This window comes from Barbus barbus, assembly GCF_936440315.1.
Source record: "Barbus barbus genome assembly, chromosome: 31".
Classification (NCBI taxonomy): domain Eukaryota; kingdom Metazoa; phylum Chordata; class Actinopteri; order Cypriniformes; family Cyprinidae; genus Barbus; species Barbus barbus.
Window position 1 is genome coordinate 27,473,821 of NC_136759.1, and position 14,555 is coordinate 27,488,375.

The 14,555-nt window shown below is 38.0% G+C and overlaps 1 protein-coding gene across 2 annotated transcripts in view; it reads left to right on the plus strand.

Moving 5' to 3' along the window:
- The window catches only part of LOC306850982 (uncharacterized protein), a 145,375-nt gene extending 131,310 nt beyond the window's left edge, over window positions 1-14,065 (plus strand). The window contains exons 8-10 of one of the 2 annotated variants that reach the window (XM_079386975.1): window positions 6,418-6,524; window positions 8,451-8,561; window positions 11,772-14,065. In XM_079386975.1, coding sequence (XP_079243101.1) covers window positions 6,418-6,524; window positions 8,451-8,561; window positions 11,772-11,864 — 311 coding nt within the window. In that variant the 3' untranslated portion in view covers window positions 11,865-14,065. The remainder of the gene's footprint in view (window positions 1-6,417; window positions 6,525-8,450; window positions 8,562-11,771) is intronic. The other variant, XM_079386974.1, reaches the window with a different exon arrangement.
- The last annotated feature ends 490 nt before the right edge of the window (window positions 14,066-14,555 follow it).

Here is a 14,555-nt window from a genome sequence, read left to right on the forward strand (position 1 = left end):
CAGCAGTTGTAATTCCTGCTGGAGGCTTCAGCCATCAATGATATTGATAAAACCTCCACAAACCAATAATGCTGCATATGCTTGATGACTTCACCCATGTACGGTTTCAGCAGGAAAAATGCAACTTGTGGTTCAGCAACGTACAAAAAAAGTTTCTGCAGGATGTGGTTACTAGCTTTTCTGTGTTTGTGTTACTACCGTCTGGTGTGTTTAGTTTGAACCATCATTGTTGGGAGCGGGTTTGGGCTTCCTTCATGAGCTGATCAGACGTTCATCTATCAGAGTGACTGTTCCTGAGGAAATCCTCTGTCCTAGAGATAAATCCAACTAGATTCCAGAGCTGTCTCTGTCTCTCACACACTGCTTCGGACCCTTAGGGACATTAGCGGCATCTGGCATGAGCTAACATCAGCTCAGGATAGAGCAAGCAAGAGTCCGTCCACTTGTAGATGACCCATATCAGATTGCCGGAGAAGCTTTTTATTTGGCCCGTTTGTGAAGTGCGATCTGCTCCAAACATGGATCGGGTGCATGTTACTAGATGCTGGCCACGATTGCAAACTCTCTTTGTTCATTGAGATCTCATTTGTCAAGGCAGAGCGGCTAGAGGGTATTAGTTAGTTAGCAAATATTGACATGCCACTTTGGTCGGGTAACTATCAATTGAAATCAGCAAATCAATGCTCCTAATAGCTGCTCATTACGCACTTGATGCATTTTCAGCGTTCACGTCAGCGTTGCATGTCACTGCAGTCAAACACTATGACTTGACCAGCGGCCCGACGTGTTTTTCATGCCTGCGTCTGTGTTTACAGAAGCCTTCACTAGCCTTGACCAGAGCTGGGTAGTAAATGATCACATATAATCTGGATTACGTAATCAGACTCCAAAAATACTTGTAATTAGATTAAATTAAATACTCGTAATCAGACTACAGTTACTTTTTTATTGATTACTTGATTGCATATACTCACACAATAGCAATAAATTATTCACAATTTATTGATTATTCTTTTCATCTTTTAATTTTCTAAAATGCCTACATGACATCCAGGTAAACAAAATATTTCATTTTTAATAAGTGATTAAATTATTGATTAATATCAATATGGTACAATATTATCCTATTTAAATCAATGTGGTATACGTTGAAAGTAATCAAAAAGTAGTATGATTGTTGCCTAAACTGTGTGATGTAATGGATCACATTACTAACTACAATATTTGTCATGCAATTTGATCTTTTAGGAGGTTGTTTTGTAGCTTGAACGAGGTGAATCTTAAATGTCTCGAGTGTCTCATGCTGTATTTAAAAAGAATTAATGTCAGTTTTTGCTGTCACACTTGTAATTAAGTTAAAGCAGTGACCTTTCATCTAGGCTTCTGTTTGCGATGGAAATCACAAAGCCCTCGCGAAACCACATTTTCTCTACACGTCGTCTGTAGCACTCGCACAAAGTGGAGCGGCGTTCGTCGGGAGAGGATCTTTATTTAGACACCAGATCTTCCTCGATAAATAAAGACAGTGTTAATGGAAGCGGGGCGAGTCTTATGCGTGTCAGGGGTTTGCCCAGATAAATCATTAGATGCAAGGTTATTGGAAATGCAGGGAGATAAAAGACTGAAGAAGCCAGTAATTGCCTTAAAGATCAGACTACAAAGCATTAGCCCGGCTTTTACAAGGCCAGTCGGCAACAAAAGAGTCGTAATTTATGAGCTCAGCGTAAAAGAATAGCATAATTGCATTAAAAATTAATGCTAATGAGGTCTAAAATGGGGAAGGTGGCTATTATGAAAGTTTGTATTCATCTTCTTTGGCCTGAATGATGGCTAGTGGCTTGATTAATGGCTTAATTTCTATCAATTAGCCGTGCCAAAAATAAATAAATAAATCTATCCACAGAGACGGGGCTAAATTGAGTATTGAATTACATATCTTAGCCTGATGCTGAGATGGAGGCCGGATTCCCGAAGGTTTTCCATAGAGGGAATGTCCTTGTGTGTTTAACAACTTTCTGCATGTTTGTGAGTGCTTATAGATTGAAATATGTTGATATGTAAGTGCATTTATTTTATAGAGCCTCAAGTTGACTTAAAATAATTAAAAACCATACAAAACACAAATTAAAATAAGATAGAACACCTAACAAGAACTCTATTGTGGTTTGTTTGTTTGTTTCATATTATTTAATTTGTATTTATTTTTAATTCATCAATTAATTTCCTTTTTTTTTTTTTACAAATACTGTTCACTTAAAAGTATGAACCCAAGACCTGGAAAAATCATGCAAATTAATAAAATACTATAAATTGCATTTTTATAATCATGCCAAGCTGTAAAATATTTGATCAGGTAGAAACTAGGTTAAAAAAATCCTCATGCAGTAAATCCTGAAATACTGGAAAAGTCTTGGAGATGTTGTTGTGAACAATGGGGGGCCTTGGATTCAAAAAGGTTGAGAAGCACGGAGTTAGATTATTTCTAACAAACACGTAAACACAGCTGTGCCAGCGCGTGTGAAAGGTCCACAGGTTGTTCCATGTATTGTGGTGTATTTCTTCTCTCTCTCTCACACACACTCGTCTCGACGGACTTTTCATTCTCAATCAATGCAGTGCCATCATTAGGTCTTGTTTTGCTTGCTCATGACATTCAAAAGCACCTTGGACTCCGCGGCTGTTTGAGACGACCACCTGATGATGGGCAGTTACTGCTTTAATTATTCCATCAGTGATGAAAGCCGTTGTAATTTTGCTCATGGAGGTAAGGCATTCAATTATGGGAATTAATCAGGCACAGTGAGTTTTGCGGTGCTGGACCTTGAGTTGTTGAACATCGCCCTCTTGTGGTTTCTTCTTGTCCTTCCTGCTGAAGAGGATCTTTAGTTTGACTTGAACATCTTGCAAGTGAAGAAACAGCTATTAAGGGAGCGTATTGAGAGCATTTGATGATGCTGTTTGTGTTGCACACATGTTAATCTCCTGGTTTCTTATCAATTTATTCACATCTAAATCTACATTTATTCATGTTTAACATCGAAGAGAGTCCGTTTAGTCCTTTAGGATGGCAGGGAAATACAAAACTTGCTTCAAATGAGCAGAATCCATGTCATCATATCTCTCTGTCTGTCTGTGGTTAAGACTGCTATAAGGCTTGTGTAATGCGGCGACAATGGACTCTAAATTAATTTTGTGGATAATGTGTCAATATTAAATGTCAACTTTGACCTGGCCTTGTGCTGATCGTGTCTGGCAGAGATGTCTCTCCGACATCGCTATCGATTTTCTGCTATCTGCCCTCTCTCAAAGTCCATTATTTTTTATTTTCCTATGAAATACATATCTTTCCTCACTGACATCTGACAAACAGCATATGGAAGTCATTTTATCTACCAATAATGTGTTTGTCAAAAAGTATGAGGCATTAATGGAATTCCGGGCCAAGGATAGGTTGTCACTGATATATCTGGGTGGGCTTGTGTGTTTGTGTCTGTGTATCGGTCATTAAGATGTTCAGTGCACACACACACACACAAACACAGGAGGAGTAATAAGTGTGTGATTGAGAGCCAGTGGACTGCTGTCATCTTAAGGACAGTCTGTAGACTCCTAGAGGATATTGCGCCTCCGTTTTGCCTCATGCTCAAGTATGTGTATTTTCAGTGTGTATGGACACATGCCTGACATTGTTTGGGCTCAATTTATTGCAGGTTTGTTTCTCAGAGCATGTGTGTGTTGTGACATCAACAGTTAACACTGACACACGTTTGTGCTTTATGGTGTGTGTTACAGTGACAAATCAATGTTTATATGTATGTTACTTTAATGAAACCAGATATTCGTTAGAATGAGTCTCTGTAGACATTTTCAACTGCCAGGAAAGAATGACAGTGCTGCAGTGTTTAAGTTATGTTCATAAGCCGTATGATAAGTCAAAGTGTGTGTGTGTGTGTGTGTGTGTGTGCGTGCATGCATGTGTGTGTGTGAGAGAGAGAGAGAGAGCGAGAGCTAGTGTTTCTGCTAACAGAGAGAAAACCAGAGCAAATATTCATTTATTCATTAAACGAGCAGAGCGAGAAGATGTGTTGTGACAGTTGCTCCCTGGCAGTTAATGGATTAAATTAATTCCTCTCATTAGCGCAGGGATCTGTGTGTGTGTGTGTGTGTGTGTGTGTGCGAGAGCATGCTTCCTACCTAATAGTGTTTGTTTCTGAGCATTTTCATGCATATGTGTGGAGAGAGATTAAATTGTGGGTGAATTTGAGTATCAGTAATACATTGTGTTTTATGTTTTAGGATGTCTTCATTTAGCGGAGTCACACAAACAACAGCGCTGATGTTGTGAATAACAGCACAGCTGTGGCTGTAGGTAATCACAGCTTATAGTTCAATAAACAAGAAGTTAATATGGAGTAACAAATATTAGACACAGTATTACAAGTTACCCTGTTTATTTATGAAAATAGTACCGAGCAATATCACAGTAGGTCTTTATTTCCTGAATAAATGTGTAGAGTGAGATAATATGCATATGAAGTAAACAGAGGATCTGTTTACCGTGAAGAATTTATTACCTTTTTCTTGAAATCTCCTTGAAATTCTGTCTCTCCTGATAATTGTATATGCATTGCAGAGCCAACATACTAATATACTAAAGCCATTGATCTCTATATATGACTGGATTGATTATGGAATTCTAAATTTTATTTTCATTCAATAGTCCACTTTATATATAACCATATCTAATGTCAACTAACTCTCATTAGAGTATTAGACTGTTAGGTTAGGGTTAGTAGAATAAATTGACCTGTACTAAGTTACTTATAGTCAGTAGAATGTGGAATATCGAATTAAAGTGTTACCTACTACACTATCAGCGATCGTTGAAGCTATAAAAGTGTCCATATTAATATGCTCAACCACCAGAGGGCATCAATGATGGACAGCCATTAGCTTGACAAGGTGTTCAACCCAAAATACATTATTTCTGTAAGTATATAATTATGTAGGGAATATTAATCATGAACATATGATTGTTAGGAGAAATTGATTTGAATACAAGAGCCTGTGACTTTATATTCAATTGCATTAAAATTCAGAGTTGTTTGCCATGCATCATTTTAGCTGGTTTAACAGCATAAATGCTTCAAAAACATGCATCACATCTTCAAGCCAATACACAACGCTGTCGTGAAGCGCGTCTGTGTTTTCTGATGTCTTCTCATCGACCAGCATCCATTTCAGACTCTTGAAGAACTTCTAGAAAAGAAGAAGAATTAAAGAGCGTTTTACTTGTCAATTGTTATTTTACATATTGTTGAATTAAGTTAATTTTACCAACCAATCTTTACATACAAATCTTAAATGATGCCAACAACTTCATTTTTGCCACCATTGATTCATATGCCTTAAGACACTGTCTTAATAAAAATCTATTGCATAAACCTCAATGAATAACTCTATGAATAACTTAACAACTACCTTACTAACCATTAATAAGCAGTCATTTATGAGTCGTTTACTGAGGCAAAAGTCATAGTTAATGGTGAAAACTGTACCTTCAAATAAAGTGTGACCAACAAGTCTTTTTTTATTTTTTTTTATTTTTTTTCACCTACACTTTTTCCTCATTCAAGAAACTGTTTTACTCTGATATACATAAAGATTGCAATCAAAGTGCACACATCCAGCAGGCCAAAAGCTCGATGTGGGTGCTCAACCGCAAACAATGTCAAGAGCAAAGCTGGCACACCACAGCTGCAAAAGTAGATATGTATTAAATATGTATTAAATATGTATTAAAGTTCTCAGCACAGGTGACGTTTCGAGCCTACAAGCTCTTCATCATTACTCTGAAATACATCATAATTGGGAAGTAAAGAGGATCACAACTTAGGTTTCATGCAGACTAATTATCGATCCACATATCTATATCATATTAATATCATCTTCTGAGACCAACATTTCTATTAAATCCTAAAGCTTTCGAGCTACATCCGCTAGATTGTCTGTTCTGACTTGTTTTCTAACGCATCTTTTTTCATATAAAGTGCAATCATTTCCGTCCGTCTTCAAACTACAGAGGGACCTTAACAGTCATTTTTCTTGACAAGCATTTCTATTTTCTTTTTTTCCTGGTACTATGTACTGTGTGTTCTTGCTTGTTTGGAGAGTATGCTGGAGACATACTGAAGCTGAAGAGGAGGGTAATGGGATCGGGACACACCAGCGTCCCATGAGCACAGCTGCTTTAATGTGGCACGTGCACTACAGACTCAACAGTATCCAGTAGATTGACTCTGTTATTCGCTAAGAGATGAATCAATCAGCATGATGTTTTTCCGTTTCTGTGGTTTGTGACCGCCTGACCTGCCCCGCTGACCTCTCGCCTGTCCGCTCTGTTTTTTGTTCCTCTAGAGGAAATGTCTCTCGCCGAGCAGGTGAGGAGGATAAAGGATATCGAGGCTATTGAGAGCGACTCCTTTGTTCCTCAGGCTTTCAAATCATCTCGGGATGGCACCAAGGTACAACTCTGCCTCTCTCCCTCTCTATTCTCTTTGCCTTCCTTCTCTCATATATATATATATTCTTTTATTTGATTTCTTTTTGCAGAGTTACTTTCCGTTTGTCTGCAAATGGAATGATTGCTATTAAATTCTGTTTGGTCTGTGGCACCTGTCCGCTTGAGCTCGGGCTCTTGAAAAGCGTCCGGCCGCCGGTGGGCCCTCACTCTCTCCTCAGAGAGCATTACTGAAGAGCATTCACATTTGCCGCTCAAATTAGATTACTAACAAATGCTCACAGATCTCTGTGGTCTGAGACAAAAGGTGACAGTTGAAATGAGCCCGTATGATAGATTGCACCAGAAGGACCGGGCGGCTCTTCCGCGCTGATCTCAGGTCTGTCTGTACAGACTTCAGTGATGCTCTTTGAGCGGCTGAACTGATGCAAGACTAGCACTTAACATCACTACATTAATTTCTGAATGATGCATGATCAGCTCTATACATGGAGCGAAAAAAGCATACACAGAGGACATTCTTTGGACAAACACAAATACGTAGATTCATGCACATTTGATTTTTCGGTCATTTCCATTCCATGTACACTCTTAAAAATAAACATGCTTCACGATGCCATAGAAGAAACTTTTTTTGTCAAAATGGTTCCATAAAGAACCTTTAACATCTGAAGAACCTTTCTGTTTCACAAAAGGTTCTTTGTGGTGAAAGAAGGTTCTTCAGATTATTAGAAAGAGATGGTTCTTTAAAGAACCTTTGACTGAATTTTTCTTTGTGAAACCAAAAATGGTTCTTCTGTAGCATCGCTTGAAGAACCTTTTGAGCACCTTTATTTTTAAGAATGTAATTGGATGCTCTGAGCTCAGATAAAAGCGCTATGGCAATTCTCACTTAACAGAGCATGGCTTTGAGGTGAAAGAGTAGATGTTATAAAGGACAAGGGACGGCGAGAGCGAGCACTGTTATGATTATACTGCCATCAGTTGTTTGTATTTAGAATTGCACTCGACATCTCACTTTACATGGACAGTCACCTTGAACTCACTCACAGATAAGTGTTTGCTCAACTTTACTGTGGTACAGGAACGAGTCATTATCAGGTGCAAACCTTCAACCTCTCAGCTGCACCCACTAATGTCAGTTAAATGGGTCGATCAAATTTACTTCCTCTCTTGCGATGAAATAATTAAGTTGAAATCACTTCCTTCCAGTCCAAAAAGAGCCTTATTAAATCAGAAACAAGGTGCAAAGATCACTCAACTAACGTCACACAGTTGAAGATCTTTGCAAATAATGTGTTATTGAAGGGGGCGTCAAAAACAGCAGCAAAAAGTCTGTTTGAATCAAAGGCATAGTTCAGCCTTAAATGAAAATCCATGTTGTTACAAACCTGTATGCATTTCTTTCTTCTGCGGAACATGAAAGAAGATATTTAGAGGAATGGTGGTAAATAAACGGTTTTGGTTTCTCTAAATATCTTCTTTTTTGTTCCACTGAAGAAAAGAAAGTCAAACGGGTTTTGAATAACATGAGGTAAGTAATTGATGAGAGAATTTTCATTCACTATCCATAACCAAGGCTAACCCTAACCAAGCACCCTAAACAGACTAATCACGGTGTTCAGAATTACAGTACAGACAGGTGTGTTTAATTATGGTTGAAATTAAAGTCTGCAGGACACTGGAGCTGAAGAGCTCTGCTTTAAGGGGTCTAGATTATGACTAGTTATAGCACCAAAACAGAACGGATCTCAAGGATAAGATAAAGTTAAGGAATGAGGCATTTCTCTTTAATTAAACAACTTGGGGAGCAAAGTGGGGTGTGGATGTAAATATTATGAATACGGTTAATGTCTAGAATGGTGGAAATATGAGTGTTCTGTGCGATTCCTTAAGGTTTCTGTAAATAACATAACTTTTTTATTTGTAGGTGACTGACGTTTCAGAGATCAAGAAAGAGGCAGAGACTATAAAAGAAGAAGTTGCTCTTCTGCCCACCTCCATCATGTACAATGACAGCAACGCCCTGGCTCACCCTAACGTAAGAGTGTTTCGTGTATATGTACATATTTGGAGACATATTTGTACCCAGATGTGAGCTATATCCGACAAAACCTCATTTTGGGGACATCTCCATTTTCCAAAACAAGGTAACACTTTAGTTTAGGGACCAATTTTGTTAACTAGCATGCATATTTCTAGCATATTGGCTGTTTATTAGTTCTTATAAAGAATAAATTAGGAGTTTATTGATGCAAAAGTTGTAGTTAATAGTGAGAACTGGTCCCCAAACTAAAGTGTGAACAAAACCCGTATTATGTATTTTTAATTGTAAAAACGCTGAATGTTTCTGTTAGCGTGTAGGTTATAGTATTTATAACTAGCTGTATAGGAAAGAATACAAGTCTATTGAATATCTCTATCTAGATAACAAAGTATTCTATAAAGTATAGTCATTTTTTGATACTTTGGGGCCAAAGTTTCAATCCGCATGGGGAAAACCAAATTGGAGAATCTTCATAAAACACAAAGGTAATCGCTTCGCCTCGTGAACCTCTCTAATTCTTTCTAAGAAAAATAGTATGTATTATTCACAACATACATCAAATGAGACTCTGGTGTCGCGGGCCCAGCATCCGAAGTTACACTGAAGCCTCCCAAAAGGCCTCCAATCAATAATTCTCCTTTCTCAAGACTTATTTCCCCCCACCCTTGTAGAAATTGCCTATTTCTGAAGCTGCACTACTTGACAACCCACTCAGGGCCCTTCTTATGCACCCTCAGTAATATTGGCAGACAGAATTTCCTACGAAAGCGCGCTCCATCTCTCTCACTCTGCAAACTGGGTTATGTGTGACTGATGCAGATGAGCTCGACAGGCTGATCTATTGCAGCAATATGCCCAAGGCGAGAGAGCCCTGATCACCAGTAATGATTCAATCATTTAGCCACCACCACTTACTGTATCTACTGTAATTTCAAACTCGTTAGCCGCGCTTCGCTAGGTGCGTTAAGAGTCGGAGGAGGCTCGTCGTCGTGTCGCGGGATCGCCTACGAATGGAAAAGGCGCAGAGAAGCGGGTGACATACACCCTCAGTCTATTAGCGCTACATGTGCACGTGTTTCCCAGGCAAACAGAACCCAAACCAGCGCTACGGGCGGACCCTAACCCGATGTAAATGACACGCTTATAATGCGCACACGCGGCGGGATGGAAGTGATCAGTCTTTCCAAAGCCTAGATTTGATTTGGTGCCTCTCGTGTTTTTTGGATGAAGGAAATGAGTGATGAGTGTTGGAGAAGAATCCGGAACTTCCAAACTTAAGGAACTCATAAGCACAACTAATGTGGGAATCACTCAAATTCTCCCTTTACGCTGACATCCGAATCAACCGCGCGTATTACCCTGTCTGATGTGTTTATGATGCAATACCATTTACACTTGCTCCAAATCTAATCGCAGCTGTGATTGTCCTATATTAAGCTAACGCAGACAATTAGAGCGCAGACTTGGAATCCTTTAGAAACCAATAGGAAAGATTTGTTTCGAAAGGGTTACTTGCATTTCAGATCTATAACAACAGGCCGTCAGTAGACCTCGGCTAAACCCAGGCTTCCTCGAGTGGAGTAAACGAGGAGGGAGACAGTCACAGATTTCCCTCTGTGGGCGCAGATGATCTGATCTCAATAACAGCTCACTTCACTCTCTGTAGGAGGACTCTGTAGCGTTCACTTGTACTGCACAAGTGTTTACTGTAATAATATCCAATGTATTTTGCATTTCTAATCCAATAGAAGGTTCTTTCAGTTCTTAAAAAACAACATCCTCCGCATACTTCAGTCATTACATTTGTCTTCAGCGTATTCTCTTAAATAGCTAAGAATCATACCGAAATAAATTGAACTGAACTGATGCAGATTTCATCATTTAGTAAAGAAAGAGAAATCATTTGATCAAGTGGTTTTAGAGCATATATGTATCATCCCAACTAATCATAACAGCACTGACAAATTTATATTTTCTGTTGTTCTGCCTAATGAAGACATCAGTCTTACAGCCTTCCCTGCAATCGTGTGTGTGTGTGTGTGTGTGTGTGTGTGTGTGTGTGTGTGTGTGTGTGTGTGTGTCCCAAACTATCAGACGTGTTTCCTGTATTCACAACAAAATCATCCATTGCACACCTGTGAAAGAGTATTAGGGAATAGAAAACAATAACACTTTAGTTTAAGGAACACATATTCACTATTAACTAGTTGCTTATTAGCAAGCATATTGCCTGTTTATTAGTACTTATAAAGCACATATTAATGCCTTAAAGTCTATTAAAGTGTATTTTAGATCCCTTAACCCTATTTTATACTTAAACATAACTACTAGAACAACTACCACAATTACTATCAATAAGATGAAAATTAAGAGTTTATTGAAGGAAAATCGATTTGTCTGTTTGCTTTAGAATATAGTCTCACCAGGAATAATTTTTTATTTTTTTTTAAATAAGTCACAATTTAGTTTGGGGACCAGCTCTCGGCATTAACTATGACTTTTGCCTCAATAAACTCTTAATTTGCTGCTTATGAATACTTTGTAAGATAGTTGTTCAGTTTAAGTATGGGGTGGATTAAGGAGCTAAAATATGATCATGAATGTGCTTTATAAACACTAATAAACAGCCAGTATATTCTAGTCTTGCATGCTAATGAGCAACTAGTTAAAAGTGAGAACTGATCCTTAAACTAAAGTGTTACTGAAAAATCGTATATAATATTTATTTTGATGTGAGTTGGTTGTCAGTTGTTGTTTTTTATCACTACTTTGTTTCTACTATTTGTTTCTTTTAAACATTGATCTTGCCGTGAAAATAGCCATAGATGCTGATATGGCAATAACAATAAACAAATAAATAAAACATATAGAATATAGTCATGCAGAATAAGGAATTAGTATGTGTTTTATAAGTACTAATAAATAACTATGTTAGTATTATGCATGCTAATAAGCATCTTTTTAATAGTGAATATGTTTCCTAATTCAAAGTGTTACCAAAAAAAAAGTAATTCCTCTTGACAAAAAGCCTAAGAAACAGTTTTCATTCTCTCAGCTCTATGCGATGATTCAGAGTTTGGCACAGTGCAGTGGCTGTTCCTCTAGTGATGCTCTGTGATGGACACACAAGTCAAGTTCTTTGGAAGTTCGTTGTAATTTAATAGTCTAAATGAATTGAAGTAAAGCTCTCTCCCTCTCCTGCAGCTCTTCATGGATAAAGAGGAGGCAGAGAGGTTGTGGATGAACAGACTGGTTTCTCTGCGTCAGGAGAGGCTCATGGGGAGTCCAGTGTCCTGACCAGATCCTGTGGACTCGCTGTAGCTTTCCAGCGCATCTCAAACAAGAGCACGTGCTCCACCTGCTGGTTTCTATGGGAAATATGATTCAAAATTACATTTCAGCATCTGCTTAATCTGAATCTTTGATTGTTTATTTTACTACTAGCTGATAATGGTAATATGAAGGTTTTAGGAGTGATTTACACAAAATGTGTCCTTTAAGTTTGAGCAGACATCCTTCTCATCAACATGAATGGCAATTGTGTTTAGTGTGTATGGGGGGGGTTTTTGTTGTTCTTTTGTCTTTTTTCAAAATAAATGATTGTTGTAAATCTTTGACAAAACTGCAGTCCTAATTTTTTTTATAGAAAAGAATAGCTTCGTGAAAACCTTTTGAGGAATCACTGGGCAGTTTCTGCACCTGAGTGTTTGTCTTTTTTAATGTCTACAGTGTTTTCATAATCAGACTTTAGTAAGTGAGGTTGAGGGAAGCGAAGTGAACATTTACTCGTGAAACTACATGTCAGAGAGCCGAGAAAACACTGTATAGCTATGAACTCTGCATATTTTGGAGGGTTTTCATTGCAAGCAGCCTTCTTTATTAATCAAGTCAACAGCAGACTACAAACAGATGTATTTGACCGCTCTTAATAAGGGCCATCGCTACAGTTGAGATGATGATTGATGCATTTGATTAGGATAATAATATGATTATTTCAAATATGTCATATGAGATAGTTGTATATTACTGACCTTTAGATTTTATTTCTACATGTAAAAGATGTATCATGTTTTCCTGACAAATGCTTATTTCGCTGATGCCATCATTAATTTTTTCAAATATATTATACAGAAAATGTTTGATTTTGGATCACTGTTTCCCCATCTTTTGGATGATCTTTTTCTGTACTAATGTTTTTTCTGTTTAATATAAAAGATTAAAAGCTATTATTTAGTTGCAGATCCCTTGCACACAATCACAGCAGTGAGTCTGTGACCCATAGACATCACCAGACTCTTGGTCTCATCCTTTGAAATACTTTTCCCAGCCTTTAATGCAGCCAATCCCAATTGTTGCTTGTTTTGGGGAGTTTCTGCCTTTACTCTCCTCTCCAGCTGGTGAAATTCATGTTCAATCAGATTTAAATCTGGAGATTGACTTGGGCAATCTAAGACTTTCCATTTCTTTGCTCTTATAAATTCCTTGACTGAACTGGCAGGGTGTTTTGGGTCATTGTCCTGATGCAATATGAAGCACTTCCCAATGAATCTGGTGGCATTTTCTTGAATATTGGTAGGCAAGATGGTTTTGTACCCTTCCAAATTCATTCTGCTACTGTCATCATACATTAAGTCATCAGTAAAGTTGAGAGGGCCTGTTCCAGAGACAGCCATGCATGCCCATGCCATGACACCACCTCCACCATGCTTTACAGATGAGGCTGTATGCTTGGGATCATTGCAGTTCCCTTTTGTTCTCCACATTTTTGCTTTCCCATCACTTAGATAAAGGTTCATCTTTGTCTCATCGGTCCATAAACACAGTTCCAAAACTCTTCTGGCTCACCTTTGTGCTTTTTTGCAAACTCTAATCTTGCCTTTCTATGTTTGGTGCCGGTCAGTGGTCATCTTGCTGTGTAGCATCTGTAATTCTGTGTCAAAGTCTCCTGAGGACAGTAGATTGTCAGAGCATCACCCCAGCTTTCTGGAAGTTGTTGGTGATTTTACAGACACGTCTTTTAGGGTTCATTATCACAGCTTTTATGATTTGTCTGTTATCAACTACTGTTGTTTTATCAGCCGATCAGCTAGTTGTTGGATGCTGGTGTCGCTGGTGGTTTCCAAACTCTTGATTTCTCCATGCCCTTTGTTTTTGCTAGAGCTCTAATTGACTTCCTCTTTTCTTTTAGCATCCAAATTGCTTGTTTTTCTCTCAAAGTCAGCTCCCTCATCTTCATCCTGGTTTGTGTGTCATCATCGAATGCAAGATTCAGAATACAGAAGTAATGGATATAACTGATACGACACATTCCCTGCTTTTAATATCTGAAGAATTAATGCAACAGGACACAGCTGATCACTTAGAAAGACCTGTGAGGCAACTGCTCCAATACTTATGCTCACATCAGATAGAGGGATGAAACCCTAAAAGTGCTGAACTTCTTAGCTGCTAAAACATCTATGTGTTGAATCACCCAATAATAAAATGTGACATTCTGTAGTTGAGTCTCATATTCATCTTTTGATCATATTTGTAAATGTCTTGAGTCCACAGCCAACAGAGCTATTTTGTCTTTACTGTTCCAATACTTTTGGAGGGCACTGTATAGATCTACTACCAAATTAGGTTCTTTTGTACACTTACCCCTAAACTGTGAAAGTTTATTTTAAGTACAAAGAGTACTTTTGTTACAGCCTGGCCACAATTTTGTACATGCATTTATTTTTTTAAACAAATTACCTTCCGTTCATTTTTATTCCCACCCCATCAATCCATTCCTCCAAACATTGGCTTATAAACTGTCCTTTTTGTGCAATATTTGTGGGTTCAGTATAATTAAATAGATAATCTTGTGTTACGACTCTCTGCTCAACCTTGCTATTTCCAATTTATTTATATTTTATTTTATTTTACATTTAGGTGAATGATATATATATAAATTTTTCAAACATTCATTTTGCATTATTTCATTTTGCATAGCATCAAAGT